The sequence below is a fragment of the Lepisma saccharinum genome, unplaced genomic scaffold (genome assembly GCF_977018435.1).
Source record: "Lepisma saccharinum unplaced genomic scaffold, izLepSacc3.1 HAP1_SCAFFOLD_659, whole genome shotgun sequence".
Lineage (NCBI taxonomy): Eukaryota > Metazoa > Arthropoda > Insecta > Zygentoma > Lepismatidae > Lepisma > Lepisma saccharinum.
The window spans coordinates 73,547-96,429 of NW_028143330.1; the positions used below are offsets into that span (position 1 = coordinate 73,547).

Sequence of the window (22,883 nt, forward strand, 5' to 3'; positions counted from 1 at the left end):
TCTTGCTCCCATCTTACACAAGACTTATCGGTAGATAAGTGGTTTTCCTTGCAATTAATACATTTAGGACTGGCATTGCAGATTCCATGTTCCGCTTGTCCGCATCTATAACACACGGGAGAGGATTTACACTGTGTTTGTGAGTGTGAGAAACGGAAACATTTCTTGCATAAAATCACAGATCTTACTTTTGGCTTCACTTCAAATATTTGGCTCCACAACTTCACTTCTTTTGGTAACTGTTGAGATTGAAATGTTACACTAATCAGTTTAGTAGGTTCTTGCCTTACTTCCCCCTCTTCATTGAAAAAAGTTTTCTTCATCCTTATCCTTGATGTCCCTCATAATATAAAGACATATCATATGCCTCATTTCTATATTTGGCAACACCAACCTTTGTACTTGCACTTACGTTCGGATTTTTTGGGTTTTTCTCCACTTCAGGTTCCGTGCATTCTTCATTAGATCGACATCTTTTGAAAGAAATCTTATCACTAACTTCCATTTCCGCTAACTGTTCAGGTACAATCACATTCACTTCACTCTGGATTGCTTGCATTACATTTTCTTCATTAATCTTCACATCCTGAGCCATCTTGGGAAATCACAAGCGTTTTTATTTCGCTTTTCTCTTTCACATATCAAATGTAAAATGTATAGAGAGATTTAATCTTGTAACTCTAGAACTATTATTCTCAAATCAAACTTCAATTAATTAGATCTCAAACTAGAAAAAAAAAACATTTCAACACGCTATTCACACAGAATCCAAACAATACCACCATGAAAATCTCTTTTCCATTTAATTTCCATGATATCTCCCTCTGATAAATATTTCTGAGTTAACTGAGTGAAGTGAAAAAATGGCGTATAGGTTCAATAAGCAAGATTATTCGCTAGATTGAATCGAATGTTACGTGGATTTAATTGAAGAACTTGTGTAGTAAGATTAAGTAGTGTTTAGATTATTATCTATTGTGATAGAAAAGGACAAAAGTTGATTGATAATAATCAAATCGATTACAATTTAAGACGTTCAATATCCCTTTGGATTGTATTAGAGATGTGCTTTAACTGTCTCGTTTATTTATCATAATGGATCAAAAGGGAAGCAATATTGTTGAGGACGGACATAGTGCTATATGCAATAATACTATAACCAGTGATAATATTGATATAATATCATCTGATTCAAAACATGAAGAAAATTATGTAAATGATGTTATGGACATTTCACACAAAGTAAATGGGCCGAATAAAAGAAAGAACAATACAATACAAAATGAAATGGGTAACAAAAGTTCTAGGATGGAACACACTACCAATCATGAAGAAAAAATATACCAGTATGACATAAGTTCCAACGAACCCTATTTAGTGATAATAGAAAGTAGAAACCAACAGTTAGGAAATTTGCATCCAGTTAAAGTTGGATATATGTTGATGTATAATAATGTGAAAGTAAAGTATGTAGATCAAAGTGGACGAAATAGAGTTCGAGCATTATTCAACACGTCACAAGAAGCTAATAACTTTGTGAAAAATAAAGTGATATTAGACAAGTTAGGAGTAAATGCCAGAATTCCTAAATCTTTAGTGGAGAAGGAAGGCCTTGTGTTTGGAATACCCACAGAATTTGAAATGCAGTATTTGGAAAGCAGTATAGAAAGCCCAGTGCTAGTGACTAAGATTTAAAGAATGAAGAAGAAAATATGGCGGAATGATGGGTAATTTAAGCTTGAACGTACTCAAGTCCTATGTATAACTTTTAAGGGGACAGTTTTACCACAATACATAGCAGTTGGAAAACAAATAGTTGAGGTAGTGCCACGTGTGAAACCAGTGTTGCAATGTAATAGATGTTTCAGATTTACTCACACAGGTCAACAGTGCAAGGGTAAAAAATTGTGTTATAAATGTGGCCAAGATTATCACGAAGGAAACTGCGAAATGAGTGAAACATGTATAAATTGCAAAGGAGATCATAACGCTTGCAACAAAATGTGCTCAAAATATCAGGATGAAAAGCAAATTCAAATTATTATGGCCGAGAAAAACATCTCATACTATGAAGCAAAAGGTATGGTGACGGGAAATAATTCAAAAAATATATCATGTGAACAAAAAATTAAATTATTTAAGGATCAATTTCAACATGAAACTGTTCGAAGAAGCGAATTGGAATTCCCTCCCATCAAAAAGAGTTATGTGAATGAGAAGAATGCACCAACAAGTGGTAGTTGCAAGGAGGGCAGAGAGAGTTATTGTGCGAGTTTAGTAACTCAAATGGCGGAACAAAAGAAAACATCAAAAGAGAATAGTGGTCAAAAAATTAGAATACAATACAGCAAAGTTGTTACATCACCTCCAAAGAAGATTATGAAAACGGCTACAAGACGTATTGTACATCTCCCACGGGAAAACAAAAAGGATGTGAATGTGGATTCTTCATCCTCATCAGACACAGAAAAAGAACAAATAAAATACAAATATCCAGTATATTTGAGGGAATACCCTTATAGTAAGCAAGAACAAGATATGGACAATATAAATTGCAGAAGATATTCGGATCGTAAATCAGTTTCTTATAGACAGTCATTGTTGGACCTTTTACCAGACATGATTGAATCAGTTCGTGATTTAAATGATTCCAGGAAGAAACAGAAGATTTTAATTTCAATGCAACAAATTATAGGAAAGATAATTGCAATATTATCAGAAAGTGGAACTTGTAAAAGAGGATAAATAGGTATGTCTTTTATAGTGCAATGGAATATAAATTCATTTACAGCTAGAAGATTAGAAGTATTACAAATTATAGATGAGCATCATCCAGGTATATTGAGTTTGTCCGAATTTCGTGGTAGACAGCATCAATATTATCAAATACCTCATTACGAGTTAATATCTAATTTACATACTAAAGATACAAGAGGTGTAGGTTTATATATACATGAAAGTATAACATTTAAGAGTGTAACATTACCAGAATCATTAGGGTTGATAAAATTATTTAATGTAGAATTAATAGCAGTGAAAATTAAGATGAACACATTAGAGTGTATACAATAGTTTCAATTTATATTCCATCGAGTTATAAATCTCAACATATTAAAGTAACACACTTAATGAATTATTATATTATGTCCACGACAATGTCATTATCACAGGTGATGTGAATGCTCATCATGAAGCATGGCGTTGTAATTATAGAGATGCATTAGGATGTAGTATTTTGGACTGGATTAGTGATCGATCATTACATTTCATGAACGATGGGTCAGCTACTCATTATCCATGGAATGGTAAATCACCAACAGCCATAGATTTAACTATTGTGTCAAATAATATAATAAATAAATTGTTTTGGGAACTAGATTTTGTGAATAGGGGTAGTGATCATTTGCCAATTTTCATTACACTGTTAAATGATGCACATTCAGTACCTAAAATATATTCATTACCAATTAGAAGGTGGCAGGTTAAAAACATCGATTGGGAATTATATTCTGTAATTTTGGACTCTTATATCTCAATGGAAGATATTAAACAGGATCAAAACATAACGTGTCAACGTTATTTACAATTAATAACGTATGCAATGGATTTTGTAGACAAACGGAAGAAAAATTATAATAAAAACAACTTTCCTACTATAAGTTGGTGGAATGATGAGTGTCAAGATGCAAAAGAAGAAAGAATAAGATTGTCTGAAATATTTACTGAACAACCTTTGCCAAATAATTGGATAAATTTAAAACAAGTAATTGCTAAAGCAAAACTTATCTTTAATAAAGCAAAAAGGCAAGCATGGGAAGAATTCTGTGAATCATTATCACCATCTGTTAAAACAAACACAATTTGGAAAAAAATAAATTTTCTTAAAAAAGGACAAAAACTAGAGTTTCACCTATAACAACAATTTGGCAAGAACATTTTGAAAAAAAAAAAAGTTTACACCTAGTTCCAGTGATGAATTTTATTAAAAAATAAAATAACATTGCAAGAATTAAGAGAAACTCTAAGTAATATAAAATCAACTTCTCCAGGATACGACGGAATAACGTATGAAATGATAGGACATCAATCGGACAATGCATTAAAAGTACTTGTAAATATTTATAATAATATTCTGAGAAGTGGAAATGTGCCACAAAACTGGAAAACACATCTGATACTACCTATACTTAAATCAACTAAAGATCCGAAAGAAGCTGAATCATATCGACCTATTACGTTGGCTCCTACAATTGAGAAGATATTTGAAATATTATTATTAAAAAGATTAGAGTGGTATTTTGAGAAAGAATAATATTTTTATCTATATCAGTTCGGTTTTAGGCTAAACAAGGATTGTATTGATGCATTATCAACATTAACATTGCATGTTCAAAATGCAATGTATAAGAAACAATATACATTTGCTCACTTTATAGATATACAAGGTGTATATGATAGCGTTGATCCTCATATATTAATTGATATGTTAAATCAGACAAATACTCCGAAAATAATTATGAAGATAATATGGAACTTGATGATAAATAGGAAAATATTATTTTGGTTTCAGGACACACTTAGCGGGCCCCGTACCACTTCACGAGGATTACCTCAGGGAAGTCCACTGAGTCCATTATTATTTAATATATATATAAGAGGAATATTTCAATTTCATAATTCTACAATAAAAATAATTCAGTATGCAGACGACTTGTGTATATTAGGATCATTTTGTAATCCATATGAAGGTATTCAGAAAATAGAAAATAATTTTTATAAAGTGAAATGTTGGCTGGAGAGAATGAACTTTATCATATCACAGAACAAGTCAGCAGCTGTATGTTTTAATAACAAAAGTGAACATAAATTTCCAAATACGTTGACACAAATTGCTGGTATTACATTTCAAAATAAAATAAAATATTTAAGAATTAATTTTGATAGAAAATTAATGTGGATGGATCATATAAGGTATTTACAAGCTAAAGGTGAAAAAATTTTCAACATGCTTAAAATTTTAGGAAATACTAATTGTGGTGCTCACCCAAGAATAATGCTTTTATTTTACAAAAACTTTTTTAGGCCTAAGCTAGAATACTTATGCAGCATATATGGAAATGCTACAGAAAGAATTCTATCTAAGATAGATAGTTTAGAAAGAAAAGTCTTGAGGAGATCATTGGGTCTCATGAATTTAGCTCCCAATGTAGGAGTTTATTTATAATCCATAGAAAAACCTTTTAAGTATAGATGCAAATGGATTACAAATAAATTCGTTTTCAAGTACTGGGAAACACAAGAACATCCAGTAAATAAACTTATGCAAGACCAATGGATTTTATATCAAGAGAACAAAATAAAGGGACAATATTCAACTTTCCTACAATGTAAAATAGAATTTCAAGATTTATTTTCTACAATAATAACGCATAGCAAACATCCAATTTATGAAATTTCATATGATCAAATACCGGTAAGGAATGTTTCATTAACAAGTTATGCAAATATTCAATTATATTTACAAAATTGGGAGAATTATAGATTCATATACACAGATGCATAAAAAAATAAAGAAGAAGTAGGATGTGCTTTTATTGATTCTTCAAATGGAAATATTAAGAAGTTTAGACTACCTGGAGAGTGTTCTATTTTCTCGGCAGAAGCATATGGAATATATCGTGCATTGATGTACATTAATAATATTCCAGATAAAAGGATATTAATATTAACAGATGCTAAAAGTGTTTTGTACAGTGTGCAATCTTCATATAAAAAGTTATATAAGGCATCAGCTTTGGTACTTTACATAATAAGATTGTATGGTAAGTTAACTACAGAGGGAAGGACAATTCATTTTGCATATATACCAGCACATTCAGGGTTTTATTATAATGAACTGGCAGATAAAAATGCTAAAGAAGCAAGAATTATGGATCACAGAACGAATATATTATTATCATATACAGATATGTTACCAAGAGTTAAAAACAAAATTCAACAAGATTGGGAGATATGGGTCAAACAAAAATTTACATATATGGGTCATTCATATAAAAATGTACTAAATTTAAACAATAAGACTCCGTGGTTTTATACATTTAATACACCCAGAAAGTTTTTAGTTTTAATACTAAGATTGAGATCAGGTCACATACGTTTAAATCACCATTTATATCAAATTAATTTAGTAAATTCACCTATGTGCAAGTGCAATCTAGATCAGGAAGATGCTCATCATGTTATATTTCAATGTCCACTTTATACCACTCAAACGGAGATGTTATTCAAGAATCTAATAAAAAAAGGAATACCTCTTCCAACTTCTTTATCCTGTTTAATATCGTCACCAGATGTAACAATTGTATTTATCATTTGTAGATTTTTTCATGATATTAATATGAAAATTGTAAATATTCAAAATGTGTAACTTGATATAGTCACCAGATATAACAATTGTATTTATTATCAATTTTAAATTTGTATGATAATGATGTAGATAAATTATGTATAAGAAAACTGTATATATTCAAAAATTGTAATTTGTGTAACAGTGTCATGCATGACATATTTTTAGGACACTTGGTGTAGAGCTGGTATAACAGCTAAAACCAATAAAGTATGAATGAATGAATGAATGAGTTAACAAATATTTGTACATTTGTTCATAATGGTTAGTACATTAACATATTTGTAATTTTTTATTGCGTTCATTCATTTACGTCATAATTTTTAGTACAACGGACGGTGCCGCGGTGGCTCAGTCGGTAACGCGTCTGACTACCATGCTAAAGGTCCCGCGTTCGATCCCCGGCCGGTTCAAATCCGGGAACTTTTCTAACGATGGAAGCGGCCCCGGCGCCCACCCAGCGTCGAATAACATGGGTACCTGGGGGAAACCCTGGGGGGTAAAGGCGGTCAGGGGCGTGATGCTGATCACATCACCCCCACTCACGACCGGATCAAGAAAGTGTGGGGCGTTACCCCCACACCCCCTATACGCATTCATGGCGTGGTGCTAAGCACAGGGGAACACTTTACCTTTTTTTTTACGGAACAATGAACTCTTCGCGTTTGGTCATGACAAATCTTTAAGTTTTCAACTTTTATATTTTGCACCTTGTACATTTTTCTTTCTTTCGTTCTAATTGATTTAACAAATTTATGAAATAAAGCAAATACCTAACAAAGTACACTGACCAGATATTTGTACGTACATCAGAACTGTTGCTGAGAAAATAGTATTTTCAAACTCTGAAAAAGCCGAGATGATACTTATCTATGGTGAGTGTAGGAAAAATGCAGCACATGCGTGCAGGCTGTATGCACGACGGCATTTGCGCTCGGCTCTGCCGACAGGCATAGTGGGGATGCACCTTCTGCAGTGGTGAAGCGTCACATTTTTACGTAGTCATCGCAAGACTTGCCAAACATCAGAGTCAATCTTTCAACCTAGGAGGAGGAGGGAAGATTTCTACATTGATAATGATGATAACAGTGTTCGTTCGTACAGACGTGTGAAGTAGAGATGGCCAAATTCATTTTCTTCTACGTTGTATATGATCGTAAAATAAGGAAGACTAAACTTTCTTAAATTCTACCCGAAAAATGGAAAAATTGTTAAACGTTTCCCTCCGGAATCCGAGGAGTAAAATTTCCGAATCGAGATTTTAAATTTTCCGGAATCCTGATGTTGTTGACCATCCCTGGTGTGATGTTAGGGAAAATGTTCTGTCTAAGTATGTCTGTCACCTCGAGATCAAAAATCTTGATCAGTCTTGTCTTTCGTAAGAATAGTAAACGCAAAACAACACTGAAGTACTTCGTGTTTTATATTTTCAGACAACGATATTTGAACCGCAGGATCAAAAGAAAGAAAAAAAAAATGAAAAGGAGAAATACTGTGAAGGAAATACAATGGATCAAGAACTGCTTTTTCCCTCCCAGCTCTTTCTAGCACTAACCGGGAAGAAATTTATGATTTTGCTTACTTTGACGTCACTGAAAGTCTGCCGTGTTTGTAAACAAGGGGGCTGAAAAATGGCCTCTTATGACCATACCTTCAAGAGCGGGGAAAAGAGGTAGAAGGACCTTGGATTCGCAGACCTGCTGTGATGACTTGGCCCGCCTGACACCATTGCACTCAACAGGAAACGTAGCGGGACGGCTGGGCACGGGGGGTAGAACTAGGCTCTCCTTTCGATTCGCAAAACGTAGCGAATCTCTTGCGTATTTCTAGCTGTTTCATGGCGTCGAGTGACTAATTTCGCTCAAATATGAGAGTATTCTGACTTATTTTTTACTTCTTCTCTAAAATATTTAAAAAGCAATTTTTTAAATTATTTTGCTTTGTCATCGCCGTATCTTTCGATGACCGGACATTTCGGCTCTGACCTTCTGCGCTTCACGTTACAATTACTTGAGAACCACTTGACGTATTACAATGTAACAAACGCCATTCTTAATGATTTTTTCCGTACTTCCAAATGAGCTGAAAATATAATAAGGTTTCCATTTAAAAAAAGTAAGTTTGTGTTGAAAGCCGTATTTCCTTACGTAGTTCAACGTATTGTGTCCATTAATTTCATGACCTCCTCATACCTATATATCTGCAAAAGCAGTTCTTCAATATTTATTGTTGTTTATGAAATATTTGAGGTGAAAGTTTTAGGTGATTCACCCGGTATATTTGTTATAAACTTGAAAACATCCAAAATAATTTAATTTATACTATACTGTCTATAGATGTAAAATGAAGTGTATAACTTGTGGTGTTTGCTTATAACTTATATAATTTTAAAAGCTCCACCACATTCTCCTCGTTATTCTAACAAGGAGTTTTTGCGTCATTGTGTTCTTGACGCTCGGCTCTGGACGTCGAGCAGAGTAAATTTGGCAACACTGTTTCCCCTAGCGGAGAACTTTGTAACTAAAGGGGGAAAGCTTCGGCTCCGGGCGAGGTTTTCTCGCGAGAGAACAGTTGTTGCAGCTGAGGCATTGGTATAGTAAGGAGCTTCCTTCTCCTTCCTTGGTCACGGGCGAGGGTGATCGGATCCGCATCGACATACGAATTTGACAGTGGCATTGGACTGATGTCTGGACATGGAATAACGGGGTATAATAATTTAATTTATTTCAGTTTATGTTAATGTTAAGTGACCGGTCCTTTTTGTTCAGTAATGATGTTCAGGAATAGTCTTTTTGGAATTATCCATTTTGTGATTTAAAACTTAGTGCATTTATTCCATGCCTGACGTAACACAGTTAAAAATTCGCCACCTTGATTGTTGAGAATTTTGTCGATATAGGATTCCGATCACCTAAACCTTAAACCTGCCTTTGTATTTATTTAACGGGTGTTCATTGTTATAATTTTTAACGACATGTAGGATAAAGGGGAATTATTTATTTTTCCACGTGGGTTTTATTATGTTATACAGACAATTATATATATATATATATATATATATATATATATATATATATATATATATATATATATATATATAGGGAGAGATTTTTTGTCAAATTGTTGGGGAGATGTTTCTAATTGTCCGGGTGCCAATTTGTTACAATAAATGGACACTAAAAATGAAGTTTGACGTATGCAATGGTTCTTATTTTTACGTTCATTAGCGTTCCACCTTGCTTTGATATATATATATATATATATATGTTGAGAGCGTTTCCGTTTTCGTGGCTAGACGACCACGAACACGGAAACCAATATTAAATCTCGACGATTAGATAAGCTGGGAAGTATATGGTATGGTGGGGATTGGTGCTCGAGGTCCACGTTAATTTCTGAGTCAGCGCAAGGGGGCCAATTATATCTGTGGTCATCGTTTTGGACTGAATGGTGATTTTACCACGGTTGCAATAAATAGTGGAATAGAGCAAAAGAGAAAAGGGTTGTGGTTTTTTTTTAATATTTGTACAGATCGTTTTTTTGGGCAACCAACCTTTTTGTGGCTCTATTTTTTTTTTTTTGCCCAGTGCTGATGTGAGGTGGTCGTGGACTTACTGGTATAACAAAACCTATTTCATATTTTTGTTTAGCTTCCAAAATTTATACCATTATACTAAAGGACGCGACCACGTCACAACATTCAATGGTAGCAGAGCAAACGAGTACCACCCCCCCCTACTGTTTCGAGAGTTGCGCCTTGCCTTTGACTTGATATTGTTATTTTTTTTGTAGGATTTTTGGTATATTTTCCCCATTTCACGATGTCGCAATTAAAGGGTTATATGCAGCTAGATCCCTCCACGACACCTAAACGGGTTGATTACGTCAAAGTGCCTAAGATTCTGTTTAGTTCATCGGGGGAAGGGGATTCCAGTACTCCTGATAAGGATAATGATGTTTCTTCTAAGGTGTCCTCCTCGTTGTCCGATAAAATCATGTTACGTAATATGGACGCTGAAATTGATGCTTTATCAATTTGTACCGGTACTTCTTTGGAACAACTATTTACATTTATGCTTAAAGTCCAATTAATAGTAAGTTTTCATATTTATCCAGATACCTTGGTGCTTCAAAATTGTTTACGTAAAACTGCTGGTAACTTAAAAAACCTTTGGCGTGAAGCTATAGCCGCTAAGGCGTCTTGGTTTGCACTTAAGTGTCAAGTGTGGAAAAATATGGCACCGGCCTCGTCAGTGGCGAATTTGATTAATTTAAAGATATGCCGCCGTCAAACACGATCTGAATCTATGTCCGCCTTTGTCTCTAACATAATTGATTGTGCCAATACTCTTAATCTGGTATGGGAAGAGGACGTCCTAGTGGCCGAAATTTTGCATAAGTTGCGCCCTCAGACTCGGGGTTTCCTGTTGTTTCAGAATAAACCTAAAACTTTGGCTAAATTATTAAGTCTTGCTCAAAACTTCTTCTATGGAGCACGAATTTGACGTGGCTCCTGCAAATGATGATACAAAAGATGATACTTCGATACAAAGGTTAACCGCGACGCCTTCTCCTAATGTGAATTTAACAGGCACCATTCAGAGGTCAAATAATGTAAGAAATGTGCAATGCCGCCGCTGTTTACGATGGGGGCATTTTCAAAAATTCTGTAGAGTTAGGTTACCGAATACCCCTCAACAGGGGCATAATATGTAAAGCTTGTCTTGTATACTTCGGAGTCAAAATTGTAGTAAAGTTGGCAGATTAATAATTGTTGCGTGAATATTTTCATTATTCTTTTCTATACCTTCTTGTTTCTTCTATTCTATTCTTTCTTCTTATTAATGCTTGGGTTATTTTTTTGTTTCATGTTTTTTTTTTACTTCGATGGAGATATGTCCGCAATATATGCACGATTGCTGTAGGCTTGCCACCTGCTGACCTGCCACTACAGATTCTGCTTGGTTCGCATGCACCTGCTCTTCAATGGTTGCCACTGCCTGGCATTTTTTTCGTCGCAGCCTGGATAGGACGTTTTCGTCGTTCCGTCGATGGCTCATCTGGAAAACGGAATTTGGATCTCTGTGACGGTGTAGACGGGTTCACACCGATGGATTTCCGGTATGTTTGGTACTGTATTTTTCTCATGCAAGGCTCCCAGGGATGTGTTAACTTAGTGAAGTTCGCTCGATATGTTTTTTTTTGTTTTTTTTCGAGTGCAATGTGCTTATCTCACAAATGCTTTTTGTACCTTGACATGTGAGTGTTTAAAGTGAAACGTTTTCAAGGATGTATAAATACCTGTATATTTAATCTTCGTAGCAAGATTTCAGAAGATTCTCTTTAATGGAGTTCATTATGCGGGATGCATTTTGACGTAGGCTCCTTCATATTCGAGAAATGGATTTTTTTCGCCAAGATTGTGTGGAAATGGATTTGCAGCAAATATGGATTGGATGTACTTTCTATGGTGAATGTATTCTTCTGAGACCATTGTGCGGGAAGCTTGCATATTTCATATATCGCATTTATATTGATGGGAATTACTATTGGGTTTAAAAATAATAATAATAATAATAATATAAACAAAAGGACAAAAGCAGGAAAATTATGGGAAATTTGAAATATATTATCTGTTTACAAATTATATTTAGTCATGGTATTTATGGGCAACTTTTGATGTTTAGTATTTTCACTCTTTATTCGTCATTGCTGTTATGCTTGTAAATTATTACGATTGTTGCCTTGGTTTTTTTATGACTGTTTTGTAAGGTGCCTGTGTTGATTTTTCTCGATGTAGGGGGAGGTTGTGGTGTTTGCTTATAACTTATATAATTTTAAAAGCTCCACCACATTCTCCTCGTTATTCTAACAAGGAGTTTTTGCGTCATTGTGTTCTTGACGCTCGGCTCTGGACGTCGAGCAGAGTAAATTTGGCAACACTGTTTCCCCTAGCGGAGAACTTTGTAACTAAAGGGGGAAAGCTTCGGCTGCGGGCGAGGTTTTCTCCCGAGAGAACAGTTGTTGCAGCTGAGGCATTGGTATAGTAAGGAGCTTCCTTCTCCTTCCTTGGTCACGGGCGAGGGTGATCGGATCCGCATCGACATACGAATTTGACAGTGGCATTGGACTGATGTCTGGACATGGAATAACGGGGTATAATAATTTAATTTATTTCAGTTTATGTTAAAGTTAAGTGACCGGTCCTTTTTGTTCAGTAATGATTTTCAGGAATAGTCTTTTTGGAATTATCCATTTTGTGATTTAAAACTTAGTGCATTTATTCCATGCCTGACGTAACACAGTTAAAAATTCGCCACCTTGATTGTTGAGAATTTTGTCGATATAGGATTCCGATCACCTAAACCTTAAACCTGCCTTTGTATTTATTTAACGGGTGTTCATTGTTATAATTTTTAACGACATGTAGGATAAAGGGGAATTATTTATTTTTCCACGTGGGTTTTATTATGTTATACAGACAATTATATATATATATAGGGAGAGATTTTTTGTCAAATTGTTGGGGAGATGTTTCTAATTGTCCGGGTGCCAATTTGTTACAATAAATGGACACTAAAAATGAAGTTTGACGTATGCAATGGTTCTTATTTTTACGTTCATTAGCGTTCCACCTTGCTTTGATATATATATATATATATATATATATATATATATATATATATGTTGAGAGCGTTTCCGTTTTCGTGGCTAGACGACCACGAACACGGAAACCAATATTAAATCTCGACGATTAGATAAGCTGGGAAGTATATGGTATGGTGGGGATTGGTGCTCGAGGTCCACGTTAATTTCTGAGTCAGCGCAAGGGGGCCAATTATATCTGTGGTCATCGTTTTGGACTGAATGGTGATTTTACCACGGTTGCAATAAATAGTGGAATAGAGCAAAAGAGAAAAGGGTTGTGTTTTTTTTTTTAATATTTGTACAGATCGTTTTTTTGGGCAACCAACCTTTTTGTGGCTCTATTTTTTTTTTTGGCCAGTGCTGATGTGAGGTGGTCGTGGACTTACTGGTATAACAAAACCTATTTCATATTTTTGTTTAGCTTCCAAAATTTATACCATTATACTAAAGGACGCGACCACGTCACAAACTCTTGAGAAATATTTAAAAGAGATAGTAGAAGTATCAATGTCACTGTCACGCTTTCATCAGAAAGTATATCCTGTTCTTTTCAGAAATATGAAATTGACTGCGTTAATCGAAAAATTCCAATGAAATAATTTAAATTACTTCGTAAGTTACAAGTTACTTAAAATGTTTTATTGTAAAACCATTGTGAAGAAAAATGATAATATATTTAAGGCATACGAGTGCGAAAATCGGGAGTTATAAGGTTACGAAGCGAGGAAATCAGCGTCTATGGAAGTCAAATCTTCGTGGTAGACTTACCGTCTGCCAAGTCCTCCTCGCCATCGTCCCGTACTCTAGGCAACCGTTTGATGGGGTCCTTTTTGTCAAATAAGGAGCAGTCAGCGACTGAAATACATTCCGACAATCCGTAATTCTGAAAAATAAAATAAAACATTATAGCAAAATAAATACTGTTACATCACTTATATCTGTTTGGGACAGATGAAAGTTCGGGAGATGAGATCCATTTGAACACAAGAAAGAAAAAATAAATCAGTAGAGACCTATTTCAGTTTTTTCAGTCTACACACTTAAGTCATTGTAGTTCTCCATCGGCATCCACACACTGTTTCGTGTAATCATGATTCATCTTTTTCTTTACCTGACAACATTACCACTACCCCCTTAAGGAAGTTCCATTATATTACTGTCGTCTCGAGTTCTATGACAGAATTCAATTTCATCATATCATCACCCATCCTCATAAGGGTAATTAACCCAAATGTGGCAGAAAATCCAAGTAAAATAAACCAAACCAATCAATCAAAGAAAGTCAGAATCGAAGGAACCTCCCAGCCATGGGAGTATATATAGCTCACGTAAGAGGGGTGGGGGGATCAACTTTTGGTTCAATTACGGATCCTATATTTCATAAGTGAAAATCCGGGACACTACTGACCGGTAGCTTGTTAGGGAGCGGGGAGGCTGGACTCGATGAAGTTGTATGTATGTACAATACAATTGTCTACATCACACATTGTGTGGGAACTTGATTTGAGAACTCTGGACTGAACAGATAGACACCCAAGCACTGACTCTTTATAGTAAGCAGGTTACTATACAATACAAGAGAATCGTAACTGAAATTCAGCACTGCTAGCAAATGTTTGCAGTACCGTCCGTATCTCGTGAACTCTTGTATTATGGAGAGGGAGTGATTCAATGTAGCGTTAGATTGTTTTGTAAAATGAGCATTTTAAAATTAAGTCCACCCATTTAAATATAAAAAAAAGTTCAGGAAAGTATAGTCTTAATCATCTTCTTTCCCACCCGATTCCAAGACACTTGTGCATCCCGAAGAAACTATTCGGAATACCGGGACAAATTATATCATTCCGGGTTTGGTCCTGAATATCCGGGACGTACAGCGTCCCTAGGTATGATCTGGCTATCAAAATTCACTCTGCTACCACACGAAATGTCCCACATTTAATACATTAAGTCCATCTACGAGCTTCTAACTTTTCTACATAAAATAAGCAGAAAATGCTTTTGAAAAAGCTAATCCTAGCTTCTCTTTAGAAAAGAATTACAATGTTAGAATAAGTCTTTTCCTCATTGCTACAAAATTGAAAATAACATCATTGTGTAATTTTAATATTCGTATGTATGTACACAGTGTAGCCAAGTTCATCAACAATTTGTGCATACTTGAGAACAAGAACTTGTCGCAATTTTCTACTGCCTACAATGCAGACCCTGGACATGTCTCTTCAATTACTGTTTGCCACATTTTTCATTCAGATTTGAAAATGTAAAAAATATGAACCAGGCCATCCAACATTTTGACACACTGTTCCAATGAATGAGGAAGAGGCATTTCATATTGGAATAAGTTATTGCAACTTTTCAATTTCTTGACTGTGTTCAGAGAAACTTGGGTTCATACTACAAAATGGTCCAAAAATGAACAACAGTAAAGTTTCTAGTATTAGTGTATACGATTTCACAAGTCACTCCACTGACTATTGATACTTTTCTGTCCGTCTTGTGTCAAACAACTTGAGAACGTTACAGAGCTTCCCTTGCTATCTTGCATTGCATTTTGTACAACCAAATTACTTTGTGAAGATTGATTGATTTATTTGCATTATTTTACTCTGCTTTTTGTGCCATTTTTGGCTAATTTCCGAAGATCGGGATGAGTGATGAGATGATGAAATTGATGAATGGACACCCACAAACACCAATGCCCATTCCGTGTTTCGAATCCGGGACCCACGATGTGCTAACCACGGGGGATGCTCCTTTGAGAAGACTCGAAGGGAAACAATTATAACTGATTTGTCAGTCTCAATATCGCAGAAATTCCACAGAAATGGACTATAGCCAGGGTTAAAATATGTGCTGAGCAATGTACAAAAATTACTTTTGGACACTTCTCTGAAATTATCTATCTATCTCACCCCTTAATTCTACCACCCATTACATCAGCACCATCATATTCTTCACCAACTATTTTTTTTTCAAAATCCACAGCTACTCAACATAGAGAGAGTAGAAGTACTAATAGCTGAAGCTAACCCAGATGCAGTTACAATCTATAATAGGGACAAGTTTCCCATTCCGATTTAGAGTTTGGAAAATGGTTTATCGACTTTCGGGAATATCAAACAGTTGGAAAATTTCAAATAATCAAAAAATTAGAACCTAAGGAATACATAAATCTTGAATGGTAAGAAACCATATCGGGAACTTCTAATGTAATTATAATGTTCGCGCTATAAATCCACAAGCAGCTGCTTCGGGCAGAAATTACATGTGGCATTATAGAATTTGTGAAATGTCAGAAGTTTTTTGAGCATTTTCCAGAGAAAGACTGAAACTATCAGGAAATTGCAGACAGTTGCTTTGCAGTCCCATCTGGTGTGTGGAATTAATTTTCCCATCTGTATCCCGTCTACACCCTTGTAATTTATGAGAACAACGTAAGTCTGAAGAAATTTTTACGAACAAGTCTCTGAGCACAGCGGATAGATCAGGTAATCTGGTAATTTTACTGAACGTAAGGGGGGGGGGAGGTTGGACCCATTGAACCCCCCTTAAATACACCCATGCTCCCTCCCAGCTCTTATCCTACGCATGCAAATGGGGGATCTTACCTGTATTTAGCAAAAATTAAGATCTGTATTTAATGGACGCACACCCAGCGTCGAATAACATGGGTACCTGGGGGAAACCCTGGGGGGTAAAGGCGGTCAGGGGCGTAATGCTGATCACATCACCCACACTCACGACAGGATCAAGAAAGTGTGGGGCGTTACCCCCACACCCCCTATACGCCTTCATGGCGGGGTGCTATGCACAGGGGAGCACTTTACCTTTACCTTTTTACCTGACATGAGATTCCCAGGCTTGCTCTTGTATTATTAGGTTGCTAAGTTGTCAAAATTTTCAATCTTTCTGACGTTAATGAGTTCATTCCAATTATAACACACGCAATAATAAAGTAAATGAGAATATTCATAAGATTGGTATTAACATTCGAAAACCTTCTAACAAGATAAAATACTTCATTACTTGTTGCAGAGCTGCCACCATAATTTCGAGAAACGCTGGACTTAGCCAAAATTCAAGCGACAATTTTATTGAACGGGACTGTACATATATTTCACTCACCTGAATTATAATGAGACCAGGAAGTTTGGACTGGAGGAGTTTCACTGTGGAAATGTCCACCGCTGCTCCTCCGAAGGAAATGGCTTTCACACAGCTCATGTCCGTCTTCTGCACATCCAGCTCTTTGGCGAACCATGCTGCGAAGTACGGGTACACTAACAGGCCGAAAGGCTTACAAGAATAAAAGAGAAGAGTTAAAATCTACTGCCCATAGTTACTCAAGTACGTGTTCGCATAACAACTGCCAAACTTTTGAGGTGGAGGCGCTACCATAGAATTTCGATCGTCATTTGCTTGTCCAAAGCTTTACATTGGAGCTCGAGGGAGTGGCAATTGGAACGTTATTTCCACCTAACTGAAGAGTTTCTCGTCGATATCGATAATAAAATTGTTTTAGTAAACATTGAAGTGACATTCTTGGGAAGCTAAGAATTAAATATTAAAGTGCAATGACATTTTAGTTCGAAATGCTCGAACGGATTAAATATCGTATATTTATGATTAAAAAGCACTAAATTTGGTGTAAGTTGGGTCATTACCAGCTTCCGTGGGTCGACAATACAAACATTCACATTCTACAGCACGCTTTATATTCTTTTTTCTCTGGTTGCGAGTATGTGCAATTCAACTGTGGGTGTAGGAATAATCCAGCAAAATGTATTAAGTCCGAAAAAGCAAGATATTTATTATTATACACTATGCCCTCTCCAATATTTTAATGTTAATGAAAAACGTCCAGAATCAGTCTCATGTCTATTTAAATGAGAGAACATGTGCGTGTGTGGAGCGAGCGAAAGGACACAATATTGTGCTGCCACCTACAATTATTAGCCTTGCCTGAATCATGGTGATTCTTATGAAATTATCATGACGCTAGTTATAATTGTTAGTTCAGAATTTCTCGTTTCCTGGCTACATTACATATAGTGTTCCGAAAAAAATGTTTACAGTCTTTGAACTTGGCAGGAGCATTGCGTCAACTCAGGAGTCATCCATCCCCGAGTATAAAAGACCGAGACGCAACGTCCCACGCGCCCATTAGTCTTATTGCTGTCATCGGTTGTCCATCACAAAGTGTACAAGTTGATTGTATCGACCTGAAGCCGACACGACGGGATTTACTGCTGAGCAAGGTGATTGAGTGGTAATTGCCTTAGCGGTTATAATCCTTTCAAATATCCTGTCTACAATTAAATGTGTGGAACGAGACGACGGTATTTTTATTAACTATCTACCAATCTCACGGTGCCGTCTCTAGGGGCTGGAAACGAACACGTTCTCTACGCCTCTAGCCAGCGACTATATCTCGGGTGGATGAGAGACTAAAGAACTTTAATAACTGAGAAACTATTAACGATGACTTGACAGGACTTTTTGCATTTGCAGCTTCAATGTCTATGTTGAGCATGTGTGATAGCATATAGGCCTTCTTTTGTTTTAAGTCCCGTCACAGCCTGCCAAGCGGTAGTCATTAGTGTACACAAAATGGCAGAGGTGAGACATTTCTCTTTCGAGAAACATAAGAAGAGCCGAATATCCATCCAGATCTCCTGATTTAACACAGTTAAATAACTACCGGTGGGGAACTGTGATGAATGCTGTTTGCGCCACACTGCCAGAGACACTGAGTGACGTGGGACGTGCAATTGAGACAACCTACGCTTCTCTTCCCGCAGAAACCATATCTGCTGTTTATTAGATTGCACATAATGTATTACTGTTAATGGTGATCATTTTGAACATCTATAACTTTAAGGTATGCGACACTAGAAGAAAGTTCGTGCTTGCTGTTATTAATGTTCCTGTTATTGACGTTCAAGGAGTGCAAACACTCTTTTGGGACACTGTATTTTTCATTCTAAGATATTTTCAAAACTAAATCCCCCAAACATCCCCTAAATTCGGACCTATACTTTGGAAGTACTTCAGATAAAATATTTCGTAAAGATGTAATATAATTATACCCTAATTCTTTGTATGGCGGCGAAATACTCCTCTCTGATATCCTGGGGCACGTTGTGGGCAGTGATTGCCCTTCGCAAGGCAATGAAGGATCCGAAATTGGCTCCTGCTCCGAAGTTGTTCCCCATACTTACAACTTCCACCGGTGTCATGTTGTCTCTACTGCAAAGTAAAATCGGATTGGTAATAATAATTTATATATAATAATTCAACCTCACAATGCACTTATTTTCATCTTTAATATTGAGGAGAGAGACATTCCATAAGGAAGGCAACTGAAACCATTTTTATGACGACTTCAACAACACTTCAACAACACTTCACTTCGCAAATTTACATGTTAATAACTTAAATATAAGGAAAAATAAGGTTTCCTCCAAGAATAGCATTTGCACTGTTGAGTGTTTAAAAATGCTGCACGGATACTTCGTAGCAGTGAATGTGAGAATACTGTATAATAATTTTTATTTCAAGCTAATTACCACCGCATGGACACGCTAGCATACTGTTACATTACCTTGTCCAGGGTTCGAATCCCAGCCTGGGCATGAGTATTCTTTGTGAGTGCCCCTTCATCAATATCATCACGTTGCCACTCACCCTCATTTTCGATATTAACCAATAGTGGCAGAAACGCGAAGTAAAGTAATTCAAATCAATGAATCAATCAAAGTTGCATTACGAGTATGTATTACGATATAGGATAGATCTTGTACTGAGTACCCATAGGCGCAACCACGAATTTTTGTCCGGGGGGGGGGGGCAAATACCAGGATAAACGTACCAATAATAATAATAATAATAATAATAATTTTATTATTAATAATGTTATTAATAATGTTGTTTTAACATTATTATTATTATTATTATTATTATTATTATTATTATGTTGATTTGCTTTATTTTGCTTCGCTTCTTGTGCCACTTTTGGCTAATTTGCGAAGAGGGGGATGAGTGATAGCATGATGAAAATGATGAAGGATACTCGCAAACATCCATGCCCAAGCTGGAATTCAAACCCAGGGCAAAGATTATTATTACTATTAGTAGTGGTAGTATCAAAGACGTTATTAGCATCGTAAATTGTGCAAAAAGGGGGTAGAAGTTTGTGCTAAAGCATTTGTGTTCGAACAAACGATTTGGATTATTTTTTTAACACGTTCAATTTCACATTAATAACGGAAAACAAGCACACAAACTATTTTTGAAAGACAGAAAATGCTTGATAAATGCATTCCGAATATAATTCTTTTTTACATTAACATAACTTTCATGCACGATATATGTTTCATATATATGCAACGTGGATACTAAATTGTGTACGTATTCAAAGTTTCTTTAATAAATATTATATACAGAGCATATATTGTTTAAATAGTACATTACACAACCAATTCATCCGTTTCACAATAAACCAAACGCAAGAATTACAAAAATTGTCTCTCAAATGTGCGCGCTACCTTTTCTCAAAACAATTTTCATGCATTTAAAACAAAATCAATTAAGACAAGTCTTATTTCTCTGTGTGGTAATTTACAATGCATTTATAGAGAAGAATGGCACAGTGCGAGCGAACCGAGCAAGAACATTTTTGGATCCAATATTTTTGCAGGCTGAAATCAATATTAATTTAATATGGCGCAAACAATTTCACGGAACGTCATGGTATTATATCATTTGCACCTTTTGTGCCACCCCCATGGTGTGTACTGGTAACATCGTTGCCTTGTGATCAAGGGGTCCCAGGTTCGATACCCGGTGGAGGCACATAGTGGTTCGGAACCCACTTTAAGCTATAGGCCAAGTCTCAATTAGCCTTTCTGTGCATAAAGTAAACTTTTTTATGAAAAAAAAACACAAATCAATCAATGAATTTTACAACTTTTTTCATTGTACTCATTTCCGACCAAGGTTTGTGGGGAGGCAATGCTCCCCCTGTGGTTGCGCCACTGTGAGTACCTCTTTAGGTTTATCACATTTTGTTCATTAGAAATAGTCTGAACAACCGCTCGAAGACCACCAAGTAAAGCATAATTAGAATTAGAAGTTCAACCAGCCAGGGGCGTATCCAGAAATAGAATTTTGGGGGGTCCAGCTAAGGTTGCCCGTTCCCCAATACATGTCATAAGCCCCATAAAGTTCTAAATTAAGACAGTGTAATAACAGTGATATATTAATAGTTCTGTTATTAAATAATAATAATAATAATAATTACTAGGCACGCACACACTGACAAATATATATTTTTTTAATGCCTGGTACATAATGCAATATATTGTTTCTAGTATTTTACCACTGCATGTATTATTCTGACAAAAAAAACAACAACTTTGTACCAAAACAGTTTCTCACGGTGGAGTTCGACATGGCTGAAGATAGGGCTACATTTACCGTATGACTGGCAGAGTGCGCACACATTCATTTTGGGTATTGTTGATTTATTCATGATTACACACCATTAAATCTGCCACTCGCATCATAACCTTGGTTCATGATTTTTTTCATGTCAAGACCAAGTTTTGTGACGTTGTTCAAGAAGAACTGATTTTCAGCTGACATATCACTCACTACCCAGTGTGATACACAGGGATGCCCCCCAAATCTTGTTATGCGTCCCCCCCAAAAATCATATCATGTGTCCATCACAAATCATATAATTCGCGTCCTCAAACTATATTGTAATCCCTATAAAAGTATTTAATTACAACAACGTGACTACCAAAAGTAACTTTTTCTTATCTTTTTGTTCCAAATGATGCACCTGCTTTAAATTAAGCAGTATACCAACACTAAGCATTATATTTTAAGTAGTGATGTTATTAATGAGCAACTATAGCATAAAACTTCACATTCACACGAGCAAAGCGCCAAACACGCATTCTTGTAACACATCATATCGAGCGAAGCGAGCAAGAAACTTTTCTCATCCATTTCTTTGCAGGCTTTCAAGAATATTAATTTAATGGTGTGTCAATACTTTCTTAGGATCCCCAAATATTTAGTCTTTTCCAATTTCTCTTTTGGCACGTTCGAGGTAGAAAACATGTAGATATTATATCGCTAGATACAGTCTCCAAAATTTAATGTTTGAACTCTCTCTCCACTACAGAAATCTAAGATTTAACATTTTATCAAGAGCTTCATATCTCTCCATTTATATTTAATACTCAGTTCTACCACCACAATTTTCATGCCATAATCTAAGATTTAGAGTTGGATACTGTCCCCCCACCCCAACGTTTAATTCAGAATCCCCTCCAGAACTCACGTGTCAATTAAGGCGTAATATGTAAGAGTTGGATATTTCTCCCCTCCTTCGATAATGTCCTTAATCACTTTATTTTCTTTATCTAATTGATTAAATATGGTGCATTTAAGGTGTAAAATTTTTACATATATTTTGGAAAAAATATATTAATATTGAATTTTACATTAATTGAAGGGAAAAAAATCGCCCAAGAATCTCGATGGCACAGCCTGCGCCATAATTCCCCCTTGTGGTCACCCCTGGTAATACTCGTACATAAGAACTTCTAGTGGATATTATTTTCAGAATCCACAAACCATACACACAGAGAAAATTGTTCTGTATCTGCTACATCATGTGTCTCATCGGGAAGTATTATGAATCAACTATAGTATTTTCAATATTCTTTTGGGGGGGGCGAACCCGCTGGACCCACCCCCTGGATACGCCCTTGAAAGCAGCAGACATTACTGTAATACTCTCTATCTTTGA

The 22,883-nt window shown here is 35.8% G+C and overlaps 1 protein-coding gene across 1 annotated transcript in view; it reads right to left on the minus strand.

The window, feature by feature from the left end:
- Positions 1 to 22,883, minus strand: part of LOC145983117 (luciferin 4-monooxygenase-like) — a 48,932-nt gene that overhangs the window by 12,012 nt on the left and 14,037 nt on the right. Inside the window, exons 6-8 of the mRNA XM_083116397.1 lie at positions 19,147 to 19,306; positions 17,183 to 17,353; positions 13,823 to 13,937 (exon numbers count right to left, since the gene is read on the minus strand). Of these exons, the coding sequence (XP_082972523.1) occupies positions 13,823 to 13,937; positions 17,183 to 17,353; positions 19,147 to 19,306 (446 nt within the window). The remainder of the gene's footprint in view (positions 1 to 13,822; positions 13,938 to 17,182; positions 17,354 to 19,146; positions 19,307 to 22,883) is intronic.